The sequence below is a fragment of the Corvus cornix genome, chromosome Z, assembly GCF_000738735.6.
Source record: "Corvus cornix cornix isolate S_Up_H32 chromosome Z, ASM73873v5, whole genome shotgun sequence".
NCBI classification, from domain to species: domain Eukaryota; kingdom Metazoa; phylum Chordata; class Aves; order Passeriformes; family Corvidae; genus Corvus; species Corvus cornix.
Genome location: NC_046357.1, coordinates 8,798,989 through 8,813,632, shown reverse-complemented (window position 1 = coordinate 8,813,632; position 14,644 = coordinate 8,798,989). Strand labels below are relative to the sequence as shown.

General features: G+C 39.2%; 1 protein-coding gene across 2 annotated transcripts in view; it reads left to right on the top strand.

Annotated features, from left to right (window-relative positions):
* PARP8 (poly(ADP-ribose) polymerase family member 8) overlaps nt 1-14,644 on the top strand; it is a 132,309-nt gene that overhangs the window by 97,782 nt on the left and 19,883 nt on the right. For both annotated transcript variants that reach the window (XM_039566988.1, XM_039566989.1), the window contains 3 exons: nt 5,881-5,973; nt 12,015-12,140; nt 13,802-13,867. In XM_039566988.1, the coding sequence (XP_039422922.1) occupies nt 5,881-5,973; nt 12,015-12,140; nt 13,802-13,867 (285 nt within the window). The remainder of the gene's footprint in view (nt 1-5,880; nt 5,974-12,014; nt 12,141-13,801; nt 13,868-14,644) is intronic.

Here is a 14,644-nt window from a genome sequence, read left to right as displayed (position 1 = left end):
ATGGTATCCTGGGCTACCTTAAGCAATAGAATTCTCTGTGTGTGTGTGTGGAGAGACTGATCTTGCCTGCACGCAGCCCTGGTGAGGGCACGCTGTGTCCTTTCTGGGCTCCTCAGCAGAAGAAAGGGATGGAGCTGCTGGAGAAAGTCCATTGAAGGGTCACTAAGATGATTAAAGGGGCTAGAGCACATCATATAGGAGGAAAGGCTGAGAGCCTGTAAAAAAGAAGGCACAGGTGGGATCTTACTGAGGTCTATAAACGCTTGAAGGAAGGGTGCAAAAAGGATGAGGCCAGGCCCTTTATGGTGATGTTCGGTGACATGACAGGAGGCAGAGGATACAACCTGAAACACAGGAGGTTTCAGTGGAAAAACAAGAAACACATTTTACCTTTTTCACCTTTTTGAAAATGACTGAGCATGGAAATAAGTTTCCCAGAGGGCTTGTGGTGTCCACATCTGTGGAGAAATTCAAAAGCTGTCTGTTCAGGGCAGCTGACTCCAGGTGACCGTGCTTGAGCAAGGATGTTAGACTAGATGACCTCTGGAGAACCCTGCCAACCTCAGCCTTTCTGTAATTCTTCGATCTTACTCAATTTTTACATAGTGTAATTGGTAAAGCTAATGTCTTTCTTGCTGTTCTGTACTTTCCCAAATTCCTCATTTGCAAATACTAAAGCCACTGATAGAACAGCATGATTGAATGGGTTTTAAAGACCTGTGAGACAATTATATGGGACAAAAAAAATCTCAGAATATATTCAATAAGGTAATTAAAAGACCATCTGTGTATCAGTATTTTTTCCCCAGTAAAGAAGAAACACTCTTTAGAGTGCCATCTTGTGTTGAAACCTCAGACTGAGCCCTCCATAGAACAAAGGAGGAATTAGTGAAAAATCAACAAAATTAAATATTACAGCTAGTTTCTTTGAAGTTTGTACTCTGGTGCAGACATTTCTGCTGTTTAATATTCTTCCCATAAAATATGAACAGTAAAATACTGTAAAGCAATATTTGTAATTTTTAATGTTATTTAGCTGTAAAAATAAGCATAGTCTTGTAATTCTGATACATTTCTTCCATTAGTAAGACTACATTTTTTAGAATGTTTTTCATCCCAAAGTGCCCAGTTATGTTTTATTTACTAGGAATGACATCTTGACCTCAGTGGGTTCTTTTTGACTTGAAGAGGTCTTGGATTTCTCTGTGCTTTGAATGCAAGTCTTAAGACACCACTGAAAACACAGAAGCATTGATGTCTCAGAAATGAGTGTGCTGCTTAGTCCTGGGAAATTTCTTGAACAGAAAAAACATCACTGAGCTGTGGAGGAAAGTGTTAGGTTTACAAATATGTTTAGTCAGACTGGAGTTAAGCCAAGATGCTTGTGTAATTCCAAGATTTTTGTGGAATAACACTGTGGTCTTTCTAATCCTTACTCCACAATATAGGCTGGTTTTATCTCTTTTTATGAAAAAAGCTTTTCCAGCGACAACCCGTATTTTAATAGAATAGATTTCAAACAATTTATGTTTTACTGACAGAGTAAAATGACTGCAGTATAGCTTTTCCTGTTGCCAACAACTTACCAAAGTGCACCTTGCCCATCTAGCATTCTATAATGTTTGTTTGTTCAGCATTTATTTCTATATCTGTGAAGTAAAAATATATATTTTTAAAAGTGTGTAAGATGCAGAAAAAATCCCCAAGAAACACAGAAAATCAAATTTGAACCAGGCAAAACAAAACCAAACAGAACAAGTGACACTTCTTACTCAGCCACTGTCTACTCTCATCTTTCTTCAGGTTGTATCAGATTGCAGCTGTGGTACCTCCCTTGACTTTGAGCAGTGTGTTCCATGTAACACATGAATATGAGAGACCATTCAGAGAGTTTACCTTACAGTAAAACTAAGAGTTGGCATGGTGGAAAGTAGGAAATGGAACAGAGATTTGAAGTTCCATTTTGTTTCCGTGTCTGTTGCTTTCGTTAGGAAAAGTGGAATGGTCACTAATGGTTTCACCTTCACCATTTATTACATTTGCTGTGCGTGAGGCAATGAGCCTTCCCTGAAGCATCTCCTGTCAGATAAATGTTAGCCTTATTGGTGTCTGTGTGATATCCCTTAGGATACAGGAAAGCTCTGAGCACAGCTGCAGCCCACATTAAAAAGTTGCTAGATTGATACAGACTGTGAAAGTTTCAGCTTTTTCAAATAGAAAGAATGTCTACAAAATATTTTAGGTAGTGTATTAGTCCAGGAACCAGGATATATCATAGTGTGTAGGTGGTTTGTGTGTCTGCCAGTCTCAGTCACTGCAGAAAGAAGTGACATTTGCGTTGTAACACATGGGAACTCTGTGCTTTTTTCACCACAGCAGCAGTTGGGTGGGAGCTACTGATCATGCAAAGAATGGGGGTGGCTAAAGGAAAAGTCTGAAAACTTCAAACATTCAGAAGATGCTTTCTGGTTCTGTCATTACGTTCTGTCACCAAGCATTTGGAGTCTCAGGTTAACTGCCCATGTCTTACTTTTTTCTGGATTTTCCCCACTGGAATAATGATCCTCCTAATAGTATTTCAGCACCAGTGATCTTCACTTAGCTAATAGTTCGGCGAAAACTAATGGCTTTATGTTAATTTTCTATTTTCAAGAGAAAAAATAAAGTCTGTGTGAGACCCTGGCAGTTGGTGTTGGTGAGAGGAATTACAGTTGCCTTCTTCAGGAAGTGAACAACAAAGTCCCCCAGCCTGTCAGCGCTTGTGTCCTCAAGGTGGTGGTTGTAATCTGTGACACTGTGTGCACCTAGGATGAAATTCATATTCAGAAATACATGTTTAAGTGTCTAAACCCTATTTTGTCATCTATTTTCCCTTCGAAAACAACGGAAAATAGTAATGTAAGAAAAGGTGGTTAATCTGTACATTTGTGGATGTGAATTCCACATCAGTAAGAACATATCTATATTTCATGTTCAGACACAAAAATTCTTAGAAAGTTCAGCTTGTTGAATATTACATATACATGAACCAAAGTAAGAGTATCCAAAGATGACGTGGGAATATAATTTGTAGTATAAATGTGTTAGTGGCAGTGTTCTTGTTTGTCTAGTGTGGCTAGGGGCATTTCTCATATTTATGATCTGAAGTCAGAACAATACTGTTCCTGTGCCCAATGGCTCACATCCTATAACAAGAGAAAAGTGGACACCATAAAGGGAAACACACTGTCAACATGCAAAACATTAACAGCAGACTAAGAGCAGCCTTGAATCCCAGTTTCCCGGTAAAGCTTGTGGTTTTCTTGCCTTCTAGAACTGATTTATTAACTTAGTTTTCATATGCTTTCATTGGTTCTAGCAGGCAGAATTGCAGGCGAAACAAAAATAAGGAAATGTAAAGCTGAATAGGTAAGTCACAGTGTGTGACAAACAAGACCCCCCTCAAACATTTGCTTCCTAATTCCAAGGTAATATTTTCATTTTGTAGGGATTTATACAGTTTAAATTGTTGAGCTTAACTAGTGACTGGAGTAGAGTACACAGAAATGGCCATACCAACATCTCTTGGAATATGCTAAATAACACTAACACTGCTAACACATGTGGGAAATTTAAGTTAAAAACATCTGATTTTGTTAAATTGAGACAAATTTCAGAAACAGTATTCAGAAGTGCTTTTTGAATGACTGTAGTGTGGGTTAAAAGGCATCCAGGCTAGATATATGAAGACAGACTCTTGAAATGTCCCTCTAGCTGAAGGGTTGGGATTAGTTTCCCCGTTGTACTGTATTGGCAAAGTATATAGGGGACAGAAAGGTTCATCAAATACATAAAATGAGAAGAATTGTATTGACCCTAACAGAAGTTTCTGTTCCACTTCAGGGCTGAAATTCTGCTGTCTTGCTTTTCCTCATTATCTAGAGTTCTCTAGTATCGGCCTGAGACAAAAAAAAAAGGGCCTTTCAAATGTCAAGCATAAGTGCAATGGCTGTTTTCCTGACTTCGCTCTTCCAGATGCTCAGACACTTCTGGGATCATAACAGAGGGGCAGGAAAAAGAGTAAAGGTGACAAATCCTGTGTTCCCTTTGCCATCGTTAAGTCTCAGGATAACTTACTTTGCTTGGACTGTAAATATCAAAAATAAGTATTTTCTTAAAAGTTTTCTTCATGACAGATTTAGATTGCTCTGCTATTCCAGAGTTATTCCTTGCTCTGAAATAAAGGAAGTCTGTGTATGCTGTTGATTATTATAGTTAAAGTGGTAGTGCTGACATGCTTCCCCAACTGAAAAAATTATTTAACCATCTTCTAAATGTGGAAAACCCAAGAATAATGACAATAATAGATACCTCTTGTCCACCTTGCCATGGCACAGAGAGTTTGATCATGTTTGGCTTAATCTGCTGCCTAATGCAAGGTAACATGGCGGATAAACTAAATCAAATGGGTGACATTATTAGACTTGAAAGATGATAGCTTTTGTAAAGCAAATGGAGTGAGATTGTATCCAGAAGATTTCAGATGTTTATTCAGGTCTTGAGTCTTTGAAACCCAGCAAATTAATGTTTTAAGTGTTGCAAAACAAGTGACTACAAGTACAGCTTATTACTGGCAAAGCTCTTGCCTGAAACAGAATTCAGCTAAATCTTAGGGGATTTTTTGTGTACTTAATTTTTTTTCATTTCTGCCAGTGCTTTGTAGAGGCAGTGGCTTGAACTTCAAAGCCTACTACAACAAATGCTTTAGTAATTGTTGTAATCGCTAGACTCAGAACTTTTAGTTACGAAAGTTCAGTATCGCAAAGATAAGTTTAAGTTTCAGTGAGCTAGAATTTAATACTATACATTCACATAAATAGTATCCAGGAAGTATTCTTGATTGTTTTCAACATTGTCATAAAAGGTTGTGTTTATTGGGTAGTTTTAAGGAAGGTTTTAATTTGTATTTCTTTCAGCTGTGTGTTCATTTTGAACGCTTATAACAATTCATTGTGTGATATTACTTGAGCCTTTAAAAAGTTGGTCCTCTAATTATCGTTCAGTAAATAAGATGGAGTTGCTGTGAGGGTTGTAAACAGTTTGGAAGCCCGTGAAGACATTCCTATTTTCTTTATGTCAAGCTGTGTTCCTTTTTGTTTCTGCTTTGTTTGCTTTATGAAGGCAAAATGTTCAGTTCTCACTCATATGTAGTTTAGATAAAGCTTTTTTATTTGTGATGACATTGTGAATTATTTTTTTTTAATAGGCAAAACTTGGTTCAAAAACAAGGGGCTTTTATTTGTTTAATACCTGAAAAAAGAATGGAAGTACCTTTATTTCTTAAAATAAGTACCCTTCAAAATACAGTGTTTATGCTGTAAAAATATAATGAATTTTCTTAGAGTTTATCAATAATTTGTTAAATTGTCAAAAATTAAAAATAGCCTCTTCAAGAAATTTGTCTTTCAGATCAGAGTTTTGTGTGTGTTCTGAACAGCGTAAGAAGCTATGAAGACTAAACCTGCTTCCATTAGCTTCTGGATTTGTTCTCCATTAAGTTTAATTATGTAGGAAGTTTTCTGATAGATAGTCTTAAAAATGTTTGGGTACTATGCCTGTAATTTTGGTTTTGTGACTGTGCTGGGATTTCTTTTAAATTTGGCCTGTCTGAGTACTTAGGAGTTTTAGAGTTCTTCACTCTTGATCATCAGGTTATTAATATGTTTCTCTAATGTATCTTCCTCAATAATTGATATGTATTAATTATTTAAAATTAAAGTTGCAGTTAAAATATGAAGAATTAGCATTAATTGTGTGGGGGTTTTGTTGTAGGTATGACATGCTGAAAGCAAGAACTCAAAAGTAGAAAAAAAACAAAATTAACTTTCTTTCTTTGTATAGCCCACTGTTTGTGAACGGGAGCTCTGTGTATTTGCTTTTCAAACATTAGGAGTGATGAACGAAGCTGCAGATGAAATTGCAACTGGGGCACAGGTAGGATTATCTAATGTTTAATACATGTTGGTTTTCTGTAGTTTACTCAGTCTTCTCAGTCTCTTCCAGTATGTGTTTTGACTTGTATTACCATATGAGTAGTGTTTGGTAAGTATTATTTATTTGTCCTCTGTTATAGCTGTAAATGCACTGGTTTATGCGTGGTGTATTCAAACAGTACTAATGAGGTGTTTCCATTGTTTTGCTTCCATGTAATTAGAGTAACTGTGTTTTCATGTCCTGTTGTATTCAATTAGGTCACCTGGGTTGTTAATAAAGGCAGCCATTGTAATTTGGAGATAATTCACATTTATTTTCACCTAATGAGCCATTACGACGCTCATGCAATTAGTAAGTTACTTCCTGTTCATGGTCTTGGGATGCAGGGATCCACTGAGCATCTGTTGTTTCGTTCATCAAATAGCAGTGGGAAAGTCCTTACTGATATTGCTACATAGGGTTCTTTCTTCTTCTCAAGGATCAGGAATTTAATGTAAGTGTGCTTCCTGACTCTAAATTCAGTTATTGATGTAGTTATAGCCCTATCAGTGTTTTCTTGAAATGTTTTAAGTTGTGCTTCCAAATCACTAACCTAATGTTTCATTAAAAACGAAAGTTAAAGGATCTTATGTTTAAGGTCCCCTTAAGATCTTTTGTTAAAAGTTTGCACATCTTAAGGAAAAGTGCTCTTGTCTCCAATTTTCTGGTTACTGTGCTTCTACACAGTAAGCAACATGGGTTTTTTAGAAGAGCAAACCTTCAGGTTTTTTAACTTTAACTAGCACTAGTGAGTCTGGCCACTGGAAGTAAACTATTCGGGTAGATGCCTGAATACAACCACGAGCATATCCTCAAAGGAAGAAAGTTGCAACAGTGTACACCAGCTTCCTGACTTGAGTATATGACTGTGGAATCGGATCAGCAGCTCTTCATCTGACGTCTCAAGACCATTGGAGGGCTGTATTTGCTACATCTTGATACCAAACATTGGGATGACAGTTTAGGCTTATAAGAAATGGAAAGAGGTGTGCAGATGAAGCCCTACCTCTTCCTCAGCCTGGAGTCCTGTGAGAATTTTATTTTTTTAATTCAGGCACTTACATGTTGTATGTACATTTAGAATCGTGGAATCACAGAATAGTTTGAGTTGGAAGGGACCTGTGTAGTCCTACACCCTGCCAAGAGCCAGGACAGCTTCAACTAGCTCAAGTTGCTCAGAGCCCTGTCTGACTTGACCTTGAATGTTTCCAAGGATGGGGCATCTACCATGTGCTGGTGTTTCACCACCTTCACTGTAAAAATCTTCTTCTTTATATCTAGCCTGTATCTCCGTCCTTTAGTTTAAAACCTTTACCCCTGGTCCTATCACTGCAGGTCCTGCTAGGAAGATTTTCCCCATCTTATCATCCCTCTTTAGGTACTCAAAGGCTGCAGTAAGGTCTCTCAAAAGCCTTCTCATCCACAGGCTGAAGAACCCCAGCTGTCTCAGCCAGTCTTCATCAGGAAGGCATTCCAGCCTTCTGATCATTTTTGTGGTCCTCCTCTGGGCTTGCTTCAGCAGGTGTAGGTCTTCCTTACGCTGGGGATCCCAGAGCTGGACACAGTGCTCAGGGGTGCTCTCATGAGGGCAGAGGGGCAGAATCCCCTCCCTCCCCTTCCGGCCGCATTGCTCTGGATGCAGCCCAGGACACGTTTGGCTCCCTGAGCTGTGAGTGCTCATGGCCGGGTCGTGTCCAGCCTCTCACCCACCAGCACGCCCAAGTCCCTCTGGCAGAGCTGCTCTCAGTCTGTTCATGCCCAGCCTGTGCTGGTATCAGTGGTTACCGTGACCCAGGTGCAGCAATTTGCACTTGGCTTTGTTGAACTTCACAAGATTCCCATGGGCCCACTTCTCCAGCTTGTACAGCTCCCTCTGGATGCCATCCCATCCTTTGGGCACATCAGTTGCACCACTCAGCTTGTGTAATCTGCAAATTTGCTGAGAGAGCACTTGATCTCACTCTCTATGTCATTAAATAGTGCTGGTCCCAATATTGCCCCCTGAGGAACGCCAGTCATCACCAGTGTCCATCAGGACACTGAGACATTGACCTCTACCATCTGGATGCAACCGTCCGACCAATTCCTTATCCACAGAACTGTCCATCCATCTAATTTGTATCTCTCCGATTTAGAGAGAAGGATGTTGGAGGGGGCTGTTTTAAAGACCTTACAGAATATAAATGACATCTGTAGCCCTTCCCTTGTCCACCAGTATAGTCACTCCATCACAGAAGGCCACTGGGTTGGTCAGGCAGGACTTGCCCTCAGTGAAGCTGTGCTGGCTGTCCCAAATTGCCTCCTAGTTCTTCATGTGCCTTAGCACAGCTTCTGGGGGGTCAGTTGCATGCCCTTCCCGGGCACAGAGGTGAGGCTGACAGGTTGGTAGTTTCCAGGGCCCTCCTTTCTACCCCTTTTTAAAATGCAATGTCTCCCTTTTTCCAGTAATTTGTGACTTCACCTGACTGCCATGCCTTTTGAGTTAGCATGGAGAGTAGCTTGGCAACTCTGTTGTCCAGTTCCATCAGGATTCTGGGATGCATCTTATCAGGTCCCTTAGACCTCTCTATGTTCACATTCCTCAGGGGCTCTCAAATCTATTCTTTGCTGACAGTGGGAAGCACTTTGCTTCCCCTACTTTCTGCCTTGAGCTTCATCCGCTCAAGGATGAAGGTGTGTGAAGGAGAGACTGCCAGTGAAGACAGGCAAAGAGCTGTCAAGTTCCTCGGCCTTCTCATTGTCTGCCATTGCCATTTTGCCAGTCGTGTTCAGAGAGGGGTGCACTTTCCTTGACCTTCCCTTTCTGGCTCACATACCTTCAGAAGCCTTTTTATTATTCTTTGCATCTCTTGTCAAGTTCCTCTCCAGTTGGACCTTGGCCTCCCTCACCCCATCCTGACACAAGTGGGCAATATCCCTATATTCTTCCCAGAATATCTATCCCTGCATCCACGGCCTGTGCATTTCCTTCTTCCCTCTTAGTCTTACCACGTGGTCTGAAGTCATCCATGCCAACATCTTGTCTTCCTTTCCTGATTTCCTACACATGGGGATTGAGAGCTCTTGCACTCTGCGGAAGGCATCCTTAAAGATCTGCCAGCTCTGATCTGTTCCTTCGTCCCTGAAAGCAGTTTCACAGGGGCTCCTATTGAATAACTCCTTGAACAGCTGGAAGATCACTTTCCTAAAATTAGGAAAGAATTAGGTATAAGCTTTTTTAAGTAGAGCTAACTAAGTAGAGGAGAGGTGGCCCTGGTTAGCTCTCACTCAGTGTTTTATGTAGGTATCATTGTTGCAGGCATATGCAGAACTTGCTTTAGATCTGTGGGGTACTTCTACATTTACAGAGCTTTGCTGTAGAGTTCTGAAGTGATTACAACCTTAAGAGTGCTTAAAAGAGATGAGGGGTTTTGTCTATTGTCCCATTGGGGAAAATATTTATTATAGTTTATTGTTTAGGTGGCTAAATTCTGCTAAGTTTCACTTTAGTGATAGCATTGCAACCAGCTCACTCTATTGGATCTGGCTTAGCCTCTCATTCCTGTTTGCAGAAACAGTTCATCGGTTCTAGAGTTTGATCCATCTGAGCTCTTTTTGTCGTTAGTTTAGGACAGTGTGAATCACAGCATAGACTGTCAGCACAGTAGTTATTTCTCCAACAGCCTAGCAAGCTTAGGCTGACTAGTAAAAGGTAGGCATTCACATTTTGTCTGATTAATCCTCCTCCAAATCATTTTGTCTAGTGAAGAAACCTAAATACAGGTTCCTGTCATTAGAAATCACATCCTGTTTTCTTCTTCTGTGCTTTCAGCTAGTTTCCTAAGGTGTACAGCCCTACTTTGCTACTCCAAATAATCTGATGGCTTCTCCTTAATAATAAGTGGTGGTACTTTCTAAAACTTTCCAGCCTGAACTCAAGTTGCCTTGTATTAGTCATGTAGTCAAAATGCCTGAAAATTAGATGTCTGATTTCTTGATAGTTCACACTATTTGAAAAGTCTCTTGAGAGTGAGAGGCACTGTCTGAGGGACTGATGTCATAAGAGGAATTGTCATCACCACATGTTGTCTTGTCCTAATGAAAGTGTTTTAATCCTTACTTCTGTACCTCCAATTAAGGAGGAGGAGTTCACACTCAGTTTCAAGGACATCTGCTAGATCCACAGCACTTCCCCCAAGAAATGCGTATGCAAGGCTGTATTATAAGGTTTCTATTAGATTCACCGTGCAGTTTAAGTTGTTTTGCATTGCATCAACTCAAAACAGTGAAATCAGAGGAAGTCAGATGTGAAAAAAAAGCAGAGTTGGAAACAATCTGGGAGTCAACCGTTTGTTTAAAGGAGGGCTTGGGGATTGTGTTCTGAGTAGAACTGTGCCAGTTTTAAGGCAGTATTCCATCATGCAAATCATAAAGCAAGACAGCTTTGAGTCTCTGCATTAAGAGATCTGGGGACTCAAACAGCTCTTCCCTAGTAGTGTTTTGTGACTGTAGACTAAGAAGAGCTTCTCAGAAGCAGGGTGAATGCTCAATTTCACAGCAATACATTTACACAGGGGTAGGTCTGCTGCCTGATCTGGTTGCTGGTCTCCTTTGTAAATGCTAGTCCATATGCCCTATTTTGAAACATTCATCACGCATACAGATAGTATAAACTGGAAAGTAACTAGGGAACCAATGGGGAAGCGATCATTATTTAAGTAATTTCATTTTGCAATATATGTGAGATATTTAGTAACTAGAACTAACAGAATATATTAAAACTGATGGAGAAAATTGTCCATTCATGATGAAGGAACAGAGGAGGAAAACGGCAACTGTATGACTCACCACAGCGCAGTTCTTTTTCCCTTTCATCATTGTTCTTATTTTCATTCTGCTTCTCTAAAGGACCATAATTTTTTTCCATCCAAATGATCAGATACAGTGGCAGATGTACAAAATCTTCTAGAAGAGTGTGAGCTGTGAGATGAGATCTGATCCATGTGGAGTCGTGGGAGGAACCAGGGATATCTACTAGCTACAGCTTGTCTCAGCTTTTTCTTTCTTTCATGGAAAAGTCTATTTTCACACAGGAATGTTTTCAGAAGCACAGAAAAAACAGGGGGAAATGAGCTAATCTGCAGCTACTTTTTAATGTAGCAATTTTGAATTTCATTATGAGCTGGATTTATATTTCACAGCTGCCAGAAAGCTGCATTCTCTCATGTTTGTTATTGCTGTATTCTATTTTTAACTTCTGAATTACGTATTTTGAAACAATTACATGGGAATCTGTGTCTAAGTGGTGTATGTGCTTATGTGCACACACATGAATATGTATCTGTGTGCTCATTACATGCACAATCCTGTGCAAAAATCATGAAAATCATAGATATTCAAAGAAGTGCTGTAATTTTGTACAACAGGATGGGAAAAAGAAGATCCCCTGGTGTGAGCTGTGCAAATGACTGTTAAATCATTGCAGTATTCTGGCCTTAGCAGAAGCAATGTTTTCAAGTGTTTCTGTGATTACAGTCTTCACGAGAAGAGCAGAAAGTGGTACAAATTTGACAGACCATTCTTTGGTTTTGAGCAACATTTTTACTGGCATCTCTATACAGAGATACACAGAACCAGCACAACCTCATTTCCTTAGTGAATAAATTTTAAAGGAATTAACACATGCACAAGAAAAAGCAGAACTTCAATGAATTTGATACTATAATACTTTTAGTACTAGATACTGGTCCTAGTTATATGCGCCTGGAATAATATGTCATGGCTGAACCCAAACCCTGTTGAGGTCAGTGAAAAAAATTTAGTCCTAAACTATCTCCTGTGGATAATACAGTTTGGGCAGTATAGGTAACAATGAAATATGATGTATCTATAATGTGTAAAAAAAAGCAGACTGGAATATAATATATATAATTATATGTATAACATAAAAATATGTATAATTATACAATATAAAAGTATATATTTTGAATAAAATTTTTGAATATGTCTTTCTTTATCACCAGGTGGTTGATCTGTTAGTATCCATGTGTCGGTCTGCATTAGAGTCACCTAGGAAAGTTGTCATTTTTGAGCCATATCCTTCTGTAGTTGATCCTAATGATCCTCAGATGCTGGCCTTTAACCCCAGAGTAAGTAGTTGCCTTTAATTATGTCATTGCTTGGTTTTAGTCATACATGAGGTTCCAAAGCAAAGACTTCTTATGGAGGAGTCTCCTTTATTACGAGATGCAGCTCTAGAATATAACAGAAGCAGGACTGTTTTCAAAACTTTGTGGCTTTTATTAATCGTCGCTGAAAAGGTACTTGAATATAAACTTGTCCTGGTTCTGGCCTGGACAGGGTTAATTTTTACAGTAGCCAGAATTGGGCATGGCTAAGACCAGGAGATTATTCTATACCTCACATCAGTGCTGGGAGCAAGGGGAAGGGAGTCTCTTCCAGGGAAAAGGGTTCCCCTTTTGCTTGGCAGAGGGAGCAGTTGGATATTATTTATTGCTGGTTTTCTTATTTCATTGCTGTTTCCAGCTGATTGTTGTTACCTCAACCCTTGATCTTTACCTTTGTGCCCCCCAATTCTCTTCTCTGTCCCAGCAGGGGGAAAGGGGAAGGAGGAGGGGGAAGGGGAAGTGGAGAGTGAGCAGTGCTTGGTTTCAATGGGAACACTAAATTGGAGAATACCATCCCTAAACCATGGCAAAACTGTAGGTTATGTTAAAGCCAAGAAACTTTTCTAAGGGACAAATTCTAGATGCAAAATTTTATATTCTAAGTGTCTTTTCACTCATTGTGCACGTTGGACGCAAAAGGAAAGCTGGCCTTTGAGAGATACAGGTCATGTTAGCCAGGGGATTTCCAGTCCATCTTTTCATTCTCAGAAGTGTCATTGCCGTCATCTCATTTACTCACTGCAAGCAGTCATTTCCTTATATGTAATTTTACCAGATGTTGACAGTTGAGTTTTGTACAAGCATCAATTTTGAAGTAAAGAACTGTGCTTGCATTGCCTGCTCCTTGGGCTCCCAATGCTGCCTTTCAGGAAAGCCCTCAAGCTGTGAATATTCCATCTCCTTTAAGCCATTTCCCCATGGCATAGATGAGAACTTGGCATGTCTTGCACTGGGATGCATTTCACTCTTTCTGAACAAAGACCAGCTAGCCAGGAGTTCTTTCTTAGGAGAGGCTGAGGTGTTCTGTAGTGTGTTGGCAAGACCTAAAGATGGGGAAAAGCGGAGCTCCTGGGGGTGACACGTCATGTGGAGTGGATGAAGCACAGACTGTTAAGCCTGTTCACTCAGGACAGGTGGACCTGTCTGGTAGTGGTTCCCAAGCAGTAGGTCAGCAAAGATCAGGGTCAGGCAGAGGGACCACTGAAGCACCTATGAAGTTTTATAGAGCTGTTAGCAAAGGAAACACATCTGTTTATACTCATTTCATTTAAAATCTATTTGGGGCACTGCATTATTTATCTCAAGAGCATGTTGTCCAAATAACTGTGTTTAGTTACAAATGTTTGTTTAAAAATGAGCTGATTTTTGGAGTGTTTTGGAGATCCCAGTGAAAGTCAAAGAAAAAAGATCATAACAGGATTTTTTCAAGGAATTTTCCTGGACAATGAATGAGAGTTGGTGTACAAGGTGGAATAAAGCTGATGGTTGGAAATGTTTGAAAGAATTGATTTGCCCAACATTCCTCGTAGCTTTGGTTTTATACACACTCAAAGAATACAGTTTTTTGTGGAGCCAAAGACTAACATTCTTTGAACTTATTTGTGTGTTTTGTGTTACATCAGAAGAAGAACTATGACCGAGTCATGAAAGCATTGGACAGTATCACTTCCATCAGAGAGATGACACAGGTGAATTTAAAAGTACTTACCTAATTTAATCACTGTTTCTACAACTTGAAAGCTGTTTATATTGCCTGCCTGTGACAGGTTGGGAAGTCAATAGTCAATAGTATCATCTCTTTCCTATATAACTCTAATAATATTAAAATGTTTATTCAAAATAACAAACCTAGAGTAGCCATAATGGCAGTTAAATAAAAGTCATGAAGTAGAACTCAGATATTTTGAAGTTTAAATAAGAGATAATAACAGCAGAATGGGACATTGTAATGAGGTAATCACCAACTGCTGTATTTCTGGAAATACCAAAGCCAAAGACCTTTACTTCCAGAGCAGAAGAAATTGATTTTGTGTCTGTGTTCTGAATGATATTCAGAATGACATGATATTTATTTCTATTATAGCAAAACTCTCAATCAACTAAGTGTAGATGGGGACTTGGAAGGTTGGGTCTCTTGGATTTAATCTCATATTATTTGTCATGGCATATCTGATGGTCATATTTCTGGTTATTGTTACACTCCTTTCCCAAAAAAACCACCTGGTTATAATTGGTTGTTTAAATCTGTTCCATATATCTTGCTTTTCCAAGTGCAATATAAATGTATCCTCTCAACAGTTTTCAGTTCTTGTTCTGTGTGTATTCACAAAATACTTTGGGATTCTTGAATGAAGAATGTATGGAGAGGAATAAAATAAATTGAAAACTAAAATTCACATTTTTTTGTTAATTTGTATAACATCTTATAAAAATTGAAAAAATTGGGTGTTTCTGTGATTTCTTAT